At 43.3% G+C, this 18,549-nt stretch overlaps 1 protein-coding gene and 1 long non-coding RNA gene across 2 annotated transcripts in view; one reads left to right on the top strand and one right to left on the bottom strand.

The window, feature by feature from the left end:
* The window catches only part of galnt18.S (polypeptide N-acetylgalactosaminyltransferase 18 S homeolog), a 130,862-nt gene extending 124,273 nt beyond the window's left edge, over positions 1 to 6,589 (bottom strand). The window contains exon 1 of the mRNA XM_018260306.2: positions 5,383 to 6,589. Coding sequence (XP_018115795.1) covers positions 5,383 to 5,617 — 235 coding nt within the window. The 5' untranslated portion in view covers positions 5,618 to 6,589. The remainder of the gene's footprint in view (positions 1 to 5,382) is intronic.
* A 4,921-nt stretch (positions 6,590 to 11,510) lies between these two features.
* On the top strand, positions 11,511 to 17,628 carry LOC121403723. The gene is made up of 3 exons (XR_005967448.1): positions 11,511 to 11,632; positions 15,427 to 15,453; positions 17,218 to 17,628. It is a non-coding gene; the product is annotated as an uncharacterized LOC121403723 (long non-coding RNA).
* The last annotated feature ends 921 nt before the right edge of the window (positions 17,629 to 18,549 follow it).

Raw genomic sequence — 18,549 nt, 5'->3', positions numbered from 1 at the left:
GTGCACTAGGGCTCAGGGCTGCCTTAATATTGTCACAGAACCCATCAGTGACTTCTAATATCCTTATAATTTACAGTAGGGGGTACATTATCCCTTATAATACATGAGTGATACTCGGAGTCCCCTGCATAACTCAGCCTGCAGCCTTGTGCCTTTATATTGTCACTGAACCCCTTGGTGACTTCTAATATCCTTATAATTTATAGTAGGGGGTAAATTATCCCTTATAATACATGAGTGATACACGGAGTCCCCTGTATAACTCAGCCTGCAGCCTTGTGCCTTTATATTGTCACTGAACCCCTTGGTGACTTCTAATATCCTTATCATTTACAGTAGGGGGTACATTATCCCTTATAATACATAAGTGATACTCGGAGTCCCCTGTATAACTCAGCCTGCAGCCTTGTGCCTTTATATGGTCACAGAACCCCTTAGTGACTTCTAATATCCTTATCATTTTCAGTAAGGGGTACATTATCCCTTATAATACATGATACTCAGAGTTCCCTGTATAACTTAGCCTGCAGCCTTATGCCTTTATATGGTCACAGAACCCTCAGTGACTCGGTATTCCCTGTATTGGGGGTACCACTACCATTGCTCCTGTTTGAGGCGGGTAGGTGTATATTGCAGGCAGGGGTTACAGTTTGGGGTTCAGTTACATTTTTGGAAGGAATATTAATCCTGTTCTTGAATCCCCCTTTCTCTACTGTAAACTGAGAAAATATCATTAAGAAAAGCTGAATCCCTCGAATATTTACTAACCTTTCAGGCTTTAAAGGGAAAACAAGAGAGAGACTGTTCTGGGGGGGAGAAACCAGATCTAGGGATGAAGGGAGAGAAAACACACTGCAGCCTGTAGGTGCAACAACTGCCCTTTTACCTCCCCCTCACACCCACCACCGGCACTGCAGCACCTTCTCCCATCCGACAATCTCACCGGACAGTGAACCTCTGGGTTTCAACTGCCTTCCGGCCTCAGAGGCGCCAACTCTATTCTACCTGCAGATAAAAGTGAAATCGTACTTGTTTAATCACCCTGGCACTACCCCCTGTCTGGGCTCCCCACGTGCCAATTAGATTGTCAGCTCCTGATTACAGGGTTTATTGATTGTTTCCCTTCCTAGGCTCTGTGACTGCACCAAAGGCCACCCACCAAGCAGCGCAGCACACACACTCAGCTGCATTATTTGTAATAACTCCCAGTTGGCATGGTGATGGGTGCCAAGCATTGTACAAGCAGCCTCCTGGGGTCTGAAACACCCACCTTGTTCTGAGCAAAGAATCTAAATGCAAATCAGTGTTGTTTCCTATCAGCAACATCCTCTTTCCTAAATAAAACAGCACAGGGCAACAGGTCTCCCAGCACCGTGCAGCAGAAGCCTGATACAAGTTATGAGATCTCCAGTATCGGAGCCGAGCAGATGTCTCTTATATAAACCCACTGCAACTACTGTCATCGCTGCGTAATCGAGTTTCTGTCAGGCATTTCTGCGACGCATGCGAATATCAGGCAAAGAGGGAGAATTATCCTTAGAATTATCAGTCTCGGGGGAATGGGTACAAAGTGCTACACTCACAATTATTGTTTGTGGGTAATATAAAGCCAAGTCATGTATTTGGAATGACTATTTACCTGCAAATAAGAGCTTAGTCCTATACTTATTACTGGGGAAGAGGAGCAATATAGTTCAGCACTGTCCTGCCCAGACTGGAACCATTGCAGCTTACTACATCCTCCTTCGCCCCCCCCCCCCTTAGAATTAGATAATGAACTCTCCCCTTGCCACCCTGTTTGCTGCCTGTATCTCTGGCTTACAGATAAGGAGGAGATCACTATATATAGGAGCATTTAACCATATTTTATCCATAGAATTATCAGCCTCAGAGGAATGGGAACAAAGTGTTACACTCACAATTATTGTTTCTGGGTAATATAAGCCAAGTGCTTATTCTGTATGACTATTTACCTGCAAATAGGAGTTTAGTCCTATACTATTTATTATTTATTTATTATTTATTTATTATTACTTGTAATCAGCGCAATATAGTTCAGAATCGCCCTGCCTAAAGTGGAACCATTGGAGATTATTAGGTCCCCCTCCTTCCCCCATGAAATTTCTTTCCCATTTGCTGCATTCCCAGCTTACAGATAAGGAGAAATTCACATAGGAGAATTTTAACCATAACTGACAATTTTATCTGCCTCAGGAGAACGGAAAAAAGTGCTACACTCACAATTATTGTTTCTGGAAAATATAAGCCAAATGTTGTATTTGAAATAACTATTTACCTGCAAATAAGAGCTTAGTCCACTTATTACTGGAATATAGTTCAGGATCATCCTGCCTAAACTGGGACCATTGGAGCTTACTATGTCCCCCTCCATCCCAACTGGAATTGCAAAATTAACTCCCTTCCTACTCCATTTGCCGGCTGTATCTCTGGCTTACAGATAAGGAGGATTTTAACCAGTACTGACAATATAATTAACCACCTACTGCCCTCAGCACAGTTGCTATGGGATCAAGTGAATGGGACAATAGAGAGCTGTTCAACACAAGCCCTTGTTATACACATTGCTAGTCACAAGCACACATGATGCCAGGCTGGCGTGGGCAAGGAGGGAGCTTAGTCAGTGAGCGGTGGGGCTGACATTTATCTGATAAGATAATATTGGATTCTAGGAAGGGAATGCATCTCTCTTTGCACATTGCGGCTGCAGGCTTAATGAAGCCGAGCGTCTTGCGACTTATCAAGCCTGACTGTGGCATCTAGAAATAACCCGGCCTCCTCGAGCGAGTGACCCAGCTGTCTGCCGGCACTGGGAGAGGTTTTAGATACAAACAATCTGCTATATATAATGTAAGCCGGTTTAAGACACTGATTATTGACCAAAGCTTCCCCATTTCTGACAGGCAGGGGAATTTGCCTGATGCCAAGACCGATGGCTCTTTGGCAGTTCTTTTTGTGATCTCAGGACTGACAGTCCCACTGCTCTTGGCACTGCTCTGTGAAGGAGCTGCAGCAGGAAAAAATAGGCAGGAGGTGGGGGGAGCTATCACTGGGGGGCAATGAGCGCTAACAGGAGCGCTAACAATTTTCGTTGCTGGAAAATTAGATTCTTGCCAATGGTATATAAGAAGGTTACAGGGCTCATTTAGGAGTTCAAGTCAAGAACATTGTTCAGTAGTAGGAGAAGTGTGTTTGGGATTCCTGATTAGAGTGCCAGCTTTTGGGCCTAGAACTGAGCATCAGATAGCACTGGTAACTGTGTTATCCAGAATGCCCGGGGCCTGGGGTTTTCCAAATAATGAATTTTTCCATAATTTGGATCTTCATCCCTTAAGTCTGCTAAAAAGTCATTTTCATTCATAGGCTAATTTGGGGGGGGGGGGTTTACCTTTCTCTGTGTATTAAAAGGTTGAACTCACTCTATAAATGCTGGGAACCTTTTGTCCATTTCCTGCCATGATGCCAAACCCTTGTTTGTTGGCAAATATCTGTTTCCGTGTGACCCCCCCCCCACAAATGTCTGCGCATAACTCGTCTCAAGGCCTTTGAAAACAAACAGCCCCTGCCAAAATTGTTTAGCAAGAGAAATGTAGCACATATTTCCAGACAGCTGCCGGACAGATCCCATTGCTGGGTAAGGCCGGACTCTCCGACGGCTGGATACTCTCCCCTATGTGCGTGACCCTCTGCATACTTAAATTTAAAGTGAACTGCCCCTTTAACAATCCTTTCCTTGTGTCTGTGTATAAGTAGCAAGTGCAACACTTTTCTTTCTTAATACTCTTATTTCTACGCAGATGGAGCTTCTCACAGCTCTGGCTCAGCCTCACTACAAAGGCACCCTTACATCACCCAAGCATGTTGTATCCTTTTATGTCACATTAGAGGTCCTTCCTACTTTGTGGAACAGTAGGGGCCTTCCTAGTTCCACTCTCAACCAGGGCACTGGTAATTTTGCCACCTGAGGTGGCCTTCCTATTGACACCCACCCATCCCCACGGCACTCACCCTTTCAGTGCCAGAGGGGGTCAGGAGGGTCCACGTATCTGCTCTCTCTGCACTTGAAGAGCTGAATTTTTGGGCCGAAATACTAAATGTTGCTTTTAAAGTTACTAGGAGGGACATTTCTGCCGCCCCTGGCAACCAGGAAAGTGCTGCCGCCTGAGGCAAGTATTTCAACTTGCCTCATTGGCGGAGTGTGCCTGCCCTCAATGCCCATACAGGTGACAGACCTGGAACATTATAGGCTTATTGGTTTAGCAGCTGGCACAAACTAGTGGGGAAAGGTACCGGATAGGAAGCATGGGCCGGTTATGAAACAAACAGTCAAAAACACAGCTATGTTATATACAGGTAGGGAACACCAGAACTATCAGATCTGTAACACACAGATAGGAATACAAATATGTTATATACAGATAGGGAATGCAGCTTTGCAATATACAGGTAGGAACACAGCTATGTTATATACAAGTAGAAACACAGCTATCTTATATACAAGTAGGGAACACCAGCAGACATGTAATATAGAGGTAGGAAGACAGCTATGTTATATACAGGTAGGGAACACTAGCAGATATGTAATAATACAGGTAGGACGCAGCTACTGTACAAGTAAGGACCTGATTGAAGGGCTGCTAATATGCAGACTGATTGCTATTTAATACAGAGGGGGGCAGTGAGGAAGCAGCAGGGAAATGCCAGCCTATCCTGGGAATAAAATCAGATGGGCAGTTAATGAACAGGCAGACGTAGATAGGGCAGCTAATATACAAATACTCGCAGGCTGGCACTGATATACAGATGGTGCAGTTAATAGGCACAGACTGGCACAAATACACAGACATAAGCAGCGAATGGGCAGAAGAGGCACAGATATACAGATAGGTGAGAGTATTATAATATATTACTAACATGTAAGGGTAGTTGAATTGCAGACAGGCATATATATAACTTACAAATGGGGTAGTGAAGGCAAGTTGGCATATGTATATAGATAAATGCAGTTAATAGACACATTGGCCCAAATATAACTTTCAGAGAGGAGTTGATGTGGAACATTGGCACAGCTATACAGAGGGGAGAAGTTAAAAGGCAGGTTGGCCCAAATGTACAGTAGTATGCAAATTGGGGCAGAAAATGGGCAGATTGGCACAGATATAACATACAGATGGGGCAGAAAATATGCAGGTTGCCACGGAGATAATAAACAGATGGGTTAAGGATGGCATTGATATAAAATACAAATGGGGTAGTTAATGGGCAGGCTGGCACAGATGTAAAATAGACATAAGGATATTTGCTGGCAAGGTTGGCACTGATATAACATACATGATATAAGGTACAGTATAAATGAATCCGTACCTTGAATGTGCTGGTTGATGACACTTTCTAGTCGGTCCAGTCGCTCTATAATCCGGATAGTCTCCCCTTTATCCTCCTCCAGCTTGGTGCCTGGAACAGGCTCCTGTACCCGCACATATACGTTGGCCATATAGTTGGTGACCCAGCCCACATACAGCAGGCAGATGATGTTGGTCATGCCACTCAGGATCACACAGGTGGACACTAAGGTTTTGGTTTTCCTGGTACAGACCATCCTGAGATCCCTCCATAGGGGTCCCAGGGCAGTGCCAATCTGGAGAGTGGGGCAGTGCCAGGGGTAAACTCACTCCTTGGAAATAGGTTAGTTCCTGGTGCTCTGTCAGTCCATGGGATGTTTTGTGGACTGGGAAATGGAATGCTGGGTATTAGTTCAGTGCCAAGAGTTTTGATCTGGGGCAATGGAAAAAGTCTAGGAAAGAATCTGCCAGTAATTCTAGTGCTGGGGGTAAAACCTGAGTAGGATACTATATAAGAGATATCAGACTAATGCCACTGCCAAGGGCTCAGACTACTGGAAGTGATAGAAGGTTCAGAATAGGGGGTCTCAGTCTAGGGGAAATGCCAGCAGGGAATTAGTGGAGGGACAGTGCCAGGGGGCTCATTGCATGATGGGGGGTAACAGTGACATTAATGCTGGATGGCAGGGGCAGAAGTGAGTATTGAGTATAGGAAGGGGAGGGCATATTAGGGGGCTTGGGAGCTTGGCCTGTGAAATGACAGGAGGCTCAGTCTAGGAGAAGTGCAAGGGTTCCAGGGGGCAGTAGAGGGCTGAGGGCAGTGGGTATCATGGGGGGCTCAGTGTAACAGAAGGTTTAGTGTAAGGACCAGAGTCAGTGTGGGGGCAGCACTAAGGGGGGCACAGGCTGGGGATGAGGCAAGAGACCGGTGTTAGGAGAGATTCCCACGCAATCAGCCCGGAGTATTTAGACGTGCCAGCAAGTCGGGGAGTCCAGGGGACGGGGCAGTTGTTTGGGGTAAGCGCCAGGGATCGCTCCGCAGTTGGAGGCAGAATGGCCACTAGGCGGCAGTGTCAGTCCTGTGTGCGCCGAGGGGGGCGCCGGCCTCTGTTGGGTTTGGGGTCGTGGGTGTAGCAGTTCCAGCCTTGGCAGAAAGTTTGCCGGTCCAAGCGCCGATCCTTAGAGCACTGAGCTCCGCACCAGCCTCCCGCACCTACCGGGTACCTCGGCATCCCGAGCCGCTCCTCCCACCCCTCCTCAGCCAATAAAATAAAGGGAGGGGTGGGAGCAAAAGGACATGCCCCGCCCCGTGTGTATCTGGCTGTCAGTGTCTCGCTGCCAGTCTGTGTCGTGGTTTCTCTGTATGTCTGTCTGTCTGCTTACACACTGCTGTATATCGGGTGACGTTTATATACCAGGGGGGTGACTGGCCTTTATATGTGGGGGTAACTGCTGTGTTTGTGTATATGTGTGTGATGTGTGTGTGTAAAAGGAGGGAGACTTGATTGTATATGTATATTGTGTATAATGAGGGATTGCTGTGTGTGTGAGAGTTATCGTGAGGGAAATAGTGGTTTGTGTATATATGGGGGTGACTGGTGTGTGTATTGGGGGGACAATGGTATGAATTGAAGAATAGAGGTTAATATATGTGGGGGACACTGATATACAGTACATGGGGACAATGTTGCCTTTAATTTCCTTTCGGCCATGTGCACATTAAAGGATAAGTAAACCTTTAAAATAAGTGAATGTAAAACTGATAAGGGGGCTATTCTAAGAACGTTTGCAATTTACATTCATAATTTATTTTCTTTTAATTCCAAGTTATTAGGGGATACATGTACTGTTAATATGAATGAATTTTGCTCCACATGCGCCACCTGCTGGTTAGTTCCCACCAGTCTGACCACCAAGTAGTCAAGGAAGTTATCAGGAGAAAGAAAGAGGCTGCTCTGATGTTCTTCTGCTTAGGAAAGATGTGAGAAAGGTTTATAATTTGATTCCTAAGCAGAAGAACATCAGAGCAGCAGAGGAACTTCTGTTACATTGTTTCAAGAATTTAGGTGTTGATCAACAAGGTCGTGACCCGTTAAAAGCTGCAGACTCAGTCCTTTCAGGCTCCGAATGGCCATTAGGCCATTCGGGCAAAAGCCCGGTGGGTCGCTCCATTTATGGGCTGGCAAAGTCGTGCCAAATGGAAGCCAAACCAAAGCCAAATGGGTCCCAAACCCAAGCCAAATGGGAGCTGAAGCTTAGCCAAAGCCAAGCCCAAAGCTAAATGGGACCCAAAGCCGAGTGGAACCTGAATCTGAGCTGAAGCTGAATGGGAGCCAAAGCCAAATGGAACCAGAAGCTGAGCTGAAGCCAAATGGGACAAAAAAAAAGCAATGCAACCTGAAGCTGAGCTGAAGCTAAATGGGAGCCAAAGCCAAATGGAGCTGAAACTGAAGCTGAATGGGAGCCAAAGCTGAGCTGAAGCCAAATGGGATCCAAAGCTGAATAGAACCCCAAGCTGAGCTGAAGCTGAATGGGAGCCAAAGCCAAATGGGGCTGAAACCGAAGTTGAATGGGAGTCAAAGCCAAAAGAGTGCAAACCACCAAAAAGAGCGGAAGCTGCTGTTGCTTAGGAGAAAGAACACCACCTGTCAAATTTTAAAGGTAAGTTTCCACCAGTCACTAGTGGTCTTTGTGTTTTGGTTTTTTTTTTCCATTTTATTGTGAGTCCTGACCACCAATTTTTTTGTTTAACTTGTGGGGGGGGGGGCTGGGGCGACTTCGGAAAACGAATCGCCGCGTGTGATTAGCGCTGGCGTTTTTTTCATTTTAGTTGGCGCAGAGTCAGGGAAGGAATTCTCCCCAAAACGCCCAGTGTGGCCTTCCGCAAAGGCAACAGCGCAATACAAATGCACAAAGGCAAATAATATGTGCATTATAATAGGCTTCTGGAGCTTTGGTCCTGTGTCTGCGGAGACCTTAGATCAATGAATCCCAGGAATTAATAGGCTGGAAACTGTATTTCCATCTGTGCCATAGTTAATCCGTCCCTGCTGAATACTCATCTCTTTAAATCAAATCTTCCCAACAGAACAATTCCTATCAGCTATGATTTATGCAGCAGCTAAACCCCTGATAACATTGCCCTCAACCTACATAAAAGGGTAAACTTCTCCTTGATTCAGCCCGATTCTGTCATAATCCAGCAAGTGACCTCCCAGCAGCCCCCCATCCCTGTATATAGACCCCCCATCCCGTGTTCTCATCCAAGCACTTACTTTGAAAATTGATCTGATGTAGCCCATTAACATTTCCCTTTCATTTGAGCAGGTGAGACCCACGGGGCAGTTTATGGTGCTGCATGCAGGGCCAATTCTGTAGGTTAAGATCTTTGGATCCAATGGGATTAGTCCATATACTGCTGTAATCTGTGCAACTCAATGGTGGGATGACACATTCATATATTAGAGGAAGGAGGATTAAGAGAATCACATGAGAATTGGCATTTATATCTATAGAGAATCAATAATGGATGGAAAGGGAACAGTGATTCACCAATAAAAGTAAAATAGGGAATATTGTTTATTCTCTGGGTGAGAAAAAGTAAAAAAGAGCATTTTTTTCCTGATATTTTAAAAATTTGCCCTGAGATATATTGGTTTTTTTTGCCAGCATGGTAGGTTTTGGGGGTAGATACTTCCCTCTACATACTTCCCTCTACATACTTCCCAATATGGCCACCATCAGGAAGGGGGTACAGGGAGTACTGTGGCACAGGAGGGAATAGGGAAATGTAAAATTGTGATTTGCAATGTAGGTGTGGCTATCATGAGAGTGGAGCTGGGTGTTTTTGTGGGTGGGGGTTTTTGGCTTAATCGAGGTTGACTGAGGCATATCAGAGCATGGTTGTGATTACATGGACCTTTTTTTTACTGGGGCCCCACTTTATTTTTTTGCCAGGACCCTCCACCCCAGGTTCCAGATGATTGATGCACCCTTCTAATTTAGTAGTATGGGGTCCCTTGATTCTTGCCAGCAGAGCAGCCATCAGGGGGGGACAGGGGGAGAGTTGTAGGGGGCCCGGAGGGTATGGGGGGCCGGCCACGCCACACTTACTTGATTAGCCGGGCCCCCCATCTTTCTGAGAGCTGCTGACTTCGGGAAGGCATGGACGTTTAAGGGCCCTGGCCACCAATTTTCTTATAATGTGGGGGGGGGCCCTGGCCACCAATATTTTTTAATGGAGGGGGGCCCTGACGACCAATATCTTTTTATTTTTTATTAACATGTGGGAACCCTAGCCACCAATATTTTTTTTGTTTTTTTACTGTGTGGTGGGGGGCGGGGAGGGCGGACCTGTAGGTGGGGCTTGCGGTGGGCGCAGCCCAGGGGGGACCAGGAAATTTTGTCGTATGGGGCCCTGTGATTTCTGATGGCGGTCCTGCTTGCCAGTGTTTTAAAATAAAATAAAAAACAGGACCAAATGCCAAACCCAGTGACACCCAGACCCATGGAAATCCCCCCAAAAAACCCCACCCACATTCTGGTGAGTCGGCCCATTTGAGGGTTGATGATTTGAGGCTAATTAGAGACGACTGGTGGATATGGTGCCATAAGTATTAGTCTGTGACCATGGCCAGTTTCAGTTTGTAGGTGTGCAAAAAATCTCACCTAAGGAGGGGACACAATGTGATTCTAGGGGGGTATAATAACATCTAGCTGTGTCCTTTCAGGCCTCTAATATATATAATACAATAATATAGCGGCAGCTCAAGTAACAGTTTATAAACCTATTTTATTATCATTTTTCTGCTTCATCAAATTGAATAAAATATCCTCCAGGTCTATTGTGAAAAACAGATCCCATTGCTTATTAAGAGCCAATAACCCTGTATATGCTGCTTGTCATTAGAGATATACAAAACTTACGCCTGCGTGATTCTGCCAATCAACAGCCACATATTCCATCTCATAAAATATTATATAATCAGATTCAAATGGATTCTGGCATCTGGATATTTTTGCTTTTCATAATAAGATGCAAAACAAGGCAGAGATACGGGGGCACACGCTGCCTGCTTGTGCTCATAGGAAAGACCGTGCCAGCCTGTGGGTAACTGTTAGTCCTCATGCTAAAGCTAATGATCCAGTTTCTTTATTCCATGTGAGCTGATTCACACCTGATTCTGCGGTCAATGTTTGCAGATTTGGTATGTGAAAATGATGTTGCTGAGGGGCCCAGAAATTTCTAGTTACACCGCTGCAATCATGTATGTGATTAAAGTTATTCTAATAACACAGATATTATCTGCTCAGTAATATCCCCAGACACAGGGATCCCCAGACCTAGACCGGAACTACTTTCCTATAAGAGACAGGCAGCACAGAATAAACCAGTTCTTGTTATAGTGCAGTATGCCCATTGGATACAATGTAGAGGGAACAGTGTGACTCTAGCACCCCTAGGGGTCATATCAATAATTGACACAAGTACAGGTATGGGACCTGTTATGCAGAATGCTTGAGACCTGGGGTTTGCTGGATAACAGATCTTTCTGTAATTTGGATCTTCATACCTTAAGTCTACTAGAAAATCAAGTAAACATTAAATCAACCCAATAGGCTGTTTTTAAAAATTTGAATTATTTGGATAAAATGGAGTAGTTGGTAGACAGCCTTTCCATTATTTCTGGATAACGGGTTTCCAGATAACGGACCCTATACCTTTTGTTATCACGACTTACAAGTTTTATTTCTGTAGTGCAGACAGATTACAAAACTTTTTTTTTTTAACCATTAGTCCCAGGCCAAGTGTTTCTTACAATGTGATTGATCAGTTGCGGTTACACAGTTTGAGTCAGCTTCATCAGGAGTCTGAACTTATTGGTACATTTTTTTTTTTTTGGATTGAGAGCGAAAGCCGGAGCAGTGGAAGGAACAAATATATTGCACTAGTTGGAATACTAATACGCAGTACATACTGTAATCAATTCTTCCTTCTCTTTAGCCTCTTGTTTTCACACAGGGAATGACCATGACATAGGGCTTAGAAGCATGAGGACCGCTGACACATAGACCCACCTGGTATCTTGGTGGTCCAGTCTGAAATTTGCAGAGTTATAACCGCTATGGCAGTATCTGTGCTGTAAAGGATCTGCTAGCCATGGGAAGCTAGCCAAAGAGTTTCTGCAATGTTTGCACTAAATGTTCTGTCAGGTCCATCACGTGGTCCTAAACAATAGGAATGGATTTCAGCAACACAGAAACAACTGCAGGTTGGTCAGTGCTGATATAAAGTCATACTGAAGACATCTTGCCTTACTATCTCATTTTGTCCCACTGCATGTTGTCTACATGTTATCCAGTCACATGCACCTTGCCCTACTATTTCTGTCTTCCCTTACTTCATCTGTAACCATCGTTCCTTACTGTTGACACTTTTGCTATTGGTCTCCACCTTGTCTTACTGTCTCCACCTTGTCTTTCTGTCTGCAACTTCTCCTACTGTCTCCCTTTCTGCCCTATTGTTTCAGTCTTGTCCTACTATATCCATCTTGCTCTACTATCTTCATCTTGCTCTACTGTCTCCATCTTGCTCTACAGTCTACTCCACATGTCCCCATCTTGTCCTATGCCTTTAAAAGTCTTCCACTGTCTTCATCTTTCCCTACTGTTTCCATGTAGTCCTACTGTTTCCATCTGGCCCTACTGTCTCCATCTTACCCTTCTCTCTTCATCTTGCCTTACTCTATCCATCTTGCTCTACTGCTTCCATCGTGCCCTACTGTCTCTGTCTTCTCCTGTTGTCTCCATCTTTCCCTATTTTCAGGCCTGGTTTGGTGGGCAGACCACAAAGGCCCAGGCCTATTGCGGCAAAATGCTGGGGGTGGCACGCCGCCCGCTGACCGCAACTGAACCTGTCCCCATCTGTATCAAGTATAGGTAAATCTGAAAACTTAAACAATAAAGGTGGGGGTGAGCGCAGTCGGGGCCTATCTTTCTCTATCTGTCTCTATCTTTCCCTACAGTCTCTTTCTTCTACTGTCTCCATGTAGTCCTACTGTATTCATGTTGCTCTACTGTCTCTGTCTTCTCCTTCTGTCTCCATCTTGTCCTGATGTTTCCATGTTGCCCTACTGTCTCCATCTTATCCTACTGTCTCCATCTTTCCCTGATGTTTCCATGTTGCCCTACTGTCTCCATCTTTTCCCACTGGTTTCATCTTGCCCTACTGTCTCCATCTTGCCCTGATGTTTCCATGTAGCCATATTGTCTCCATCTTATCCGACTGTCTCCATCTTGCCCTGATGTTTCCATGTTGCCCGACTCTCTCCATCTTTTCCCACTGGTTTCATCTTGCCCTACTGTCTCCATCTTATCCAACTGTCTCCATCTTGTCCTATTGTTTCCATCTTGCCCTACTGTCTCCATCTTCTCCTACTGTCTCCATCTTGCCCCACTGTCTCCATCTTGCCCTACTGTCTCCATCTTCACTTGCTGTTTCCAGATTGCCCTACTGTCTCCATCTAGTCCTACTGTTTCCATCTTGCCCTATGGTCTCCATTGTGCCCTACTCTTATCGTTACAAACTATCACCAGTGTTTGTTGCCATAAAAGCAGCTCTGGCTAAATTCTTGTACTGAAAAATCTTTAATTGCAGCAGCATTCCATTGATATACATGAATAACATTTTATCTGGTTGGTCTAGAGAACAAAGCTGGTTGAGTGGCTTAAACTCGGATGCTTGATGTGCTTCAAGTCAGCTTCAGTTCTTCACTATGTATCCACTGAACAATTGTTTTTTTCAAAATGCTCAATTTTTAGCAAATGCTCCAGAGGAAACGAAGGACATTTTACCCTTTACAGAAAATAAAAGCATGATGGTTCCATGTTGCCCTACTGTCTCCATCTTTTCCCACTGGTTTCATCTTGCCCTACTGTCTCCATCTTGCCCTGATGTTTCCATGTAGCCATATTGTCTCCATCTTATCCGACTGTCTCCATCTTGCCCTGATGTTTCCATGTTGCCCAACTCTCTCCATCTTTTCCCACTGGTTTCATCTTGCCCTACTGTCTCCATCTTATCCAACTGTCTCCATCTTGTCCTATTGTTTCCATCTTGCCCTACTGTCTCCATCTTCACTTGCTGTTTCCAGATTGCCCTACTGTCTCCAGATTGCCCTACTGTCTCCATCTAGTCCTACTGTTTCCATCTTGCCCTATGGTCTCCATTGTGCCCTACTCTTATCATTACAAACTATCACCAGTGTTTGTTGCCATAAAAGCAGCTCTGGCTAAATTCTTGTACTGAAAAATCTTTAATTGCAGCAGCATTCCACTGATATCCATGAATAACATTTTATCTGGTTGGTCTAGAGAACAAAGCTGGTTGAGTGGCTTAAACTCGGATGCTTGATGTGCTTCAAGTCAGCTTCAGTTCTTCACTATGTATCCACTAAACAATTGTTTTTTTCAAAATGCTCAATTTTTAGCAAATGCTCCAGAGGAAATGAAGGACATTTTACCCTTTACAGAAAATAAAAGCAAGAATGTCCTTTGTTGATAAACCTACTGCATTGCAATGTTTGGCATGTATGGGATTCTTTGCTTTATGCCTGCTTGTAGGATCATTTCTCTTTTGATCCAATGGTAACAGCTTCTTTTCTGCTGCTGATGCACCACCCTCACGTTAGACATGGTGAATTCATCAAACTAGATCCAGAGAGTCGGTGTCAGACCCATAATGACTGTACCACTAAATGAACAGCTTGACATTATAGTCAGAGTGGAACAGATTTTATCAACCGGATCACCTGTGCTGCATTGTATGCTGGGAAATATGTTCTGCAGCCCATCTATATGTCTCGGGGTCCATAATTATTTACATAGTCAAAAGCACCTATATTTACATCATTTCAATTTCAGGTTTATACTGTATTTAAGGGACTAATGGATTCCTGAGATAGAGCCATGTCTCCTCTTTGCTGAAAAAACAAAGAAAAAATAGAAATTACATTTTAATGCAAGGGAACAATGTCAATAAAGAGAGAGGTAAGAGTGCAAATCCCCAGTAGTCCGTGTGCACAGCAAATCCATCCCCCACACAGAATGCACAGAGCCGGGAATCTCATACCTTTGTATCAAAGTCTTTAAAATTAAGCCCAGTATTGTTTTCTCGGGGCTGCAAAGTTGGAAATCAGGTTCTGATTACAAGTCAATGTAAAAAGTGATCTCTAAATGAAGACACTCCCTCGTTATACACTGACTAGGCCAATTTTTTTTACTGAAAAGTCACGAAATGGCGAAAAATTTGCAAAATGTATTGAAGACTATGGGTGACGAATTTTTTCACCCATTTGAATCTATGGGGGTCCTTTTTGTAGAGAAACCTGGTGAAAGAATTCACTCATCGCCACCTGGAACTGAATAGGGGAGATTAGATTATAGTGTGGTTAAGACTGCTGGAAAAATATAGGCAAGAGTAATGATTAGGCTGGCTGACTTATGGAGATAGTTATCCTCTCCAAAAATAGGATATTACTTTTATTATATTTATTCACATTGAAAAGACAGTACAGTATGAGGGTATCGGTATTTGTGTGCCCAGAACATGCCTCTTTATCCCCCAATTACAGTTAAGAAGCTTGGAAAATAATTAAAATGCTATAAAGCCCATTCCCTTCTCAACGTCTGAATCTGACCTGAAATGTTAGGCAGGAGAATGCAGTAAAGTGAGACCTAGTTGCTGTGATTACAGACTGGTTCCTCCCTAAGCAAGATCACCCGGCCTCTCAAAGATAGAATTTTCTGTAATCAGTTTTATTAACAAATAAAACATTTCTTATGCACCGTTCATCAGGAATGTTTAACAATTGCCTCGCAGGGCATGCATTATAATTATACATAATTTCTTAACTAAAAATATTTTAATCAGCAGTATTTGCCTATCTGTATATTGCAAAGAACATATCAAAACTTGTATGCTGCCTCACATTACATCTTGATTGATTAAGGTCACTCATACTACAAATATACTGTAATTCTCCCTATTTTGTTTTTGTTGTTACAGGTGCTATATCTACCCTTCTCGAGTCTGGTAAGTATCCTCTGAAATTTCTATATAATCTTATTGGACAATGTCTATCTAATTCTCTAAAAATATAATATGTTATTAATCAACCGTTGTTATGTATTCTCTCCACGGCAACCACGTAGCCAAGTAATTCGCATATTTATTATTTAAGGAAGCTGTTAATTCCTCCATTGTACAAATCTCATTCACTAACTGAAACCACTTGTCTTTACTGGGGGATAATAGTAATATAGCAGGTGCATTTCTCTTAACTGGTTCCCCAATAATCAAAGAGCATATATCCAATACTTTTTTCCAATAAAGTTGGATCCTAGGGCAATTTAACCAAATATGTTCTAAAGTTCCCGGATTGCTATTACATCTCCAACAAAGTTTATTGGGCAGCAACCCCATTTTCCTAAGAACCACTGGTGTCCTATACCATCGAGATAACAACTTGTAGGATGATTCCAGTAGCCGATTACTTATGGAACATTTGCTTATTGTTTGAAACACCTTCTCCCATTCACAGTCAGATAGTGTAATATTCAATTCTTTTTCCCATTTCTTAGTAAAGGTCGGATAGATAGGATATTTCCTATCTATAATTATGCGATATATTAGTGATAAAGTATGTTTCAATGGGGCACCTATTGCACAAAGTTGTTCAAACGCTGTATGTCTATTGGCATAGTTTCCTTTTAACAAAGAAGCCGTAATCACCAAGTCGAGAGCCGGATTCCACCGGGGTGGTGATGCAAAGATGCATTAGAGATGACTTTGTATTCTACATTAATGCTGCAAAGGCAGAGGAATAGGCTACTCGTCTACGATTTAACGGCAATCACAGAGTAATTGGCCCAATCCAACGTCTCAAGCGAGCGCATTGATTTCAGCTTCGGAGTTATATTGTTAAAGCAACACTCTCTAAGTGACTATTCAATCACGGGAGCCATAAAGTGACGGGATGTTATCAGTTGTATGAAAGAAGTGTCAGAAGGAAATGTAAGGGGAGATACGGGGGCAACGAGGAAGGTAAACTTATATTATGGGCAATGGCTCCTTTAATTCATCTCCCTACAGCCAGAATTATGGGGGGCAAGAACCCCAGTGGGACACAGGCAGTCATTTTATCAGCTGTGAGCAAATTTGCACCTGGTCAGTAACCCAACCCATGGCAACCGATCAAACTGTTTGGGATTGTTCCACTTACCACTGGCTGCATTAAGTTGACCCCCGTTAGCAAGATAAATATTGTGTGTTTGTGCAGGTATGGAATCTGTTATCCAGAAACCCCTTATCCATAAAACTACATCTCCAATAGACTCCATTTTATCCAAATAATCTAAATAATAATTTCCTTTTCTCTTTAATAATAAAACAGTAGCTTGTACTTGATCCCAACTAAGATATAATGGAAGCAGAACCAGCCTATTGGGTTTATTTAATGTTTTCATGATTTTCTACTAGACCTAAGGTAGATCCAAACCCCCAGGTCCAGAGCATTCTGGATAGCAGGTCCCATACCTGTTTTAATAAAATTTTGCTACTGGTTATTATACACTTCTTACAGTTTCTGATTGGAACAATGCACTTGAGTGTCAGCCAACCAGAAAACATCTTTCTACCTATATACTAATCTTCAATTCACTAACGTATTGTACATCTACCTGTGTGCGCCTACTATAAGTACCATGCATCAAATAGACTTTGGATCAGAATGTAGTAAAATAAAAAAAAGCCAAATAAGTGAAATCAATTATTCTAAATAATGATGTTCATTGGCAGGGAGAAAAGTGATTGTTATTTGGCCCAGCAGAGGAACGAAATATAATGGGTGCAAAGGAATCTGAGAGGGGGCGCAAGGCTGATAAGGTTTCCGCATGAGCTGGAACCTGCACGTTCTCTCTCCGCCAGCGATCGAACCATTAACAGAAGAATCAGACGGGGAACAATGAGGCTTCAATCAGCAGCTGAAGTTTTTACTGCATCAGGGGGGACAGGAGACTATTACAGTTTTATTATATATATATATATATATATTTATTATACATTGTTTCACTTTAGGAACTCCATTGTTGTTAATTCCTACTGTCTCTATTCTATATTCTCTATGGTTGTGTGCCATCTCCTGCCTAATAATAGTATCTCTCTCTTGGAAAGGGCACAAGGCTGCACGCTGAGTTATACAGGGAACTCTATCACTCATGTATTATTAGGGATAATGTACCCCCTACTGTAAATGATAAGGATATTAGAAGTCACTAAGGGGTTCTGTGACCATATAAAGGCACAAGGCTGCAGGCTGAGTTATACAGGGAACTCTGAGTATCACTCGTGTCACTGTCACACCTGTACTGGCCAGCATGTACTATAGCAGTAAATGAGACCTAAGGCAGAAGATCAGATGTGCTTTACTGCAGGCTGAAATACATGGAGCAACGGCATGATATTTGCCTAAAAGGTATGTAAAGCCCAGATGACATCTAATATCCCTTGTAATTTATAACAGAGGATACATTAGTCCTTATAAGGTTAATTATCGTCACGTGACTTTTTTTTTTTTTTTAATTTTAATAAGATTTCCTCCCTTAAGGCATAACATTGAGACAGTACGTTTGCCCCATTCTCCTTCCTGCCTTCTAAAAATATTATTCTGGAGCCTGTCACTCTGCTAATTGATTATTTGCATGACAATGTCATTATCCACTTCAATAAAGGCCTGATCGCTATTTTGTGAAGTTTCAGAAGAGATCAGGCATCTGTCAATCATTTCTCTCCGCGTGATTAGTGGGTCAGTGTTCCACCACGGGTGACCCGAGCCAGGTGCCTCCTCTGGTCCCATACTGTGGTCGGCATTACAAAAACTGGGACTTTGGTGCCGGAAACATCTGCGCACAAAAGCCCAAGGTGATTAAACGGAGAAAAATATCCCTGTACCATGTAAATAGGGTCCAGTTGCTTAATTAGAGGCAATGGCAAAAGCAGATGTGGGGCTCACAAGGGGGATCCAGGAAAACTACCAGTAGTGAATGATTTCTGCTGTACAGAAGACACAGTATATACTTACCTTCATGGTGTTACACGTGTGTTTCATGTGCCCTTTATGCTTTATAATTG

The sequence above is a fragment of the Xenopus laevis genome, chromosome 4S (assembly GCF_017654675.1).
Source record: "Xenopus laevis strain J_2021 chromosome 4S, Xenopus_laevis_v10.1, whole genome shotgun sequence".
In the NCBI taxonomy this organism is placed as follows: domain Eukaryota; kingdom Metazoa; phylum Chordata; class Amphibia; order Anura; family Pipidae; genus Xenopus; species Xenopus laevis.
The sequence above is the reverse complement of the archived record's forward strand: the minus strand, read 5'-3'. Positions and strand labels throughout refer to the sequence as shown.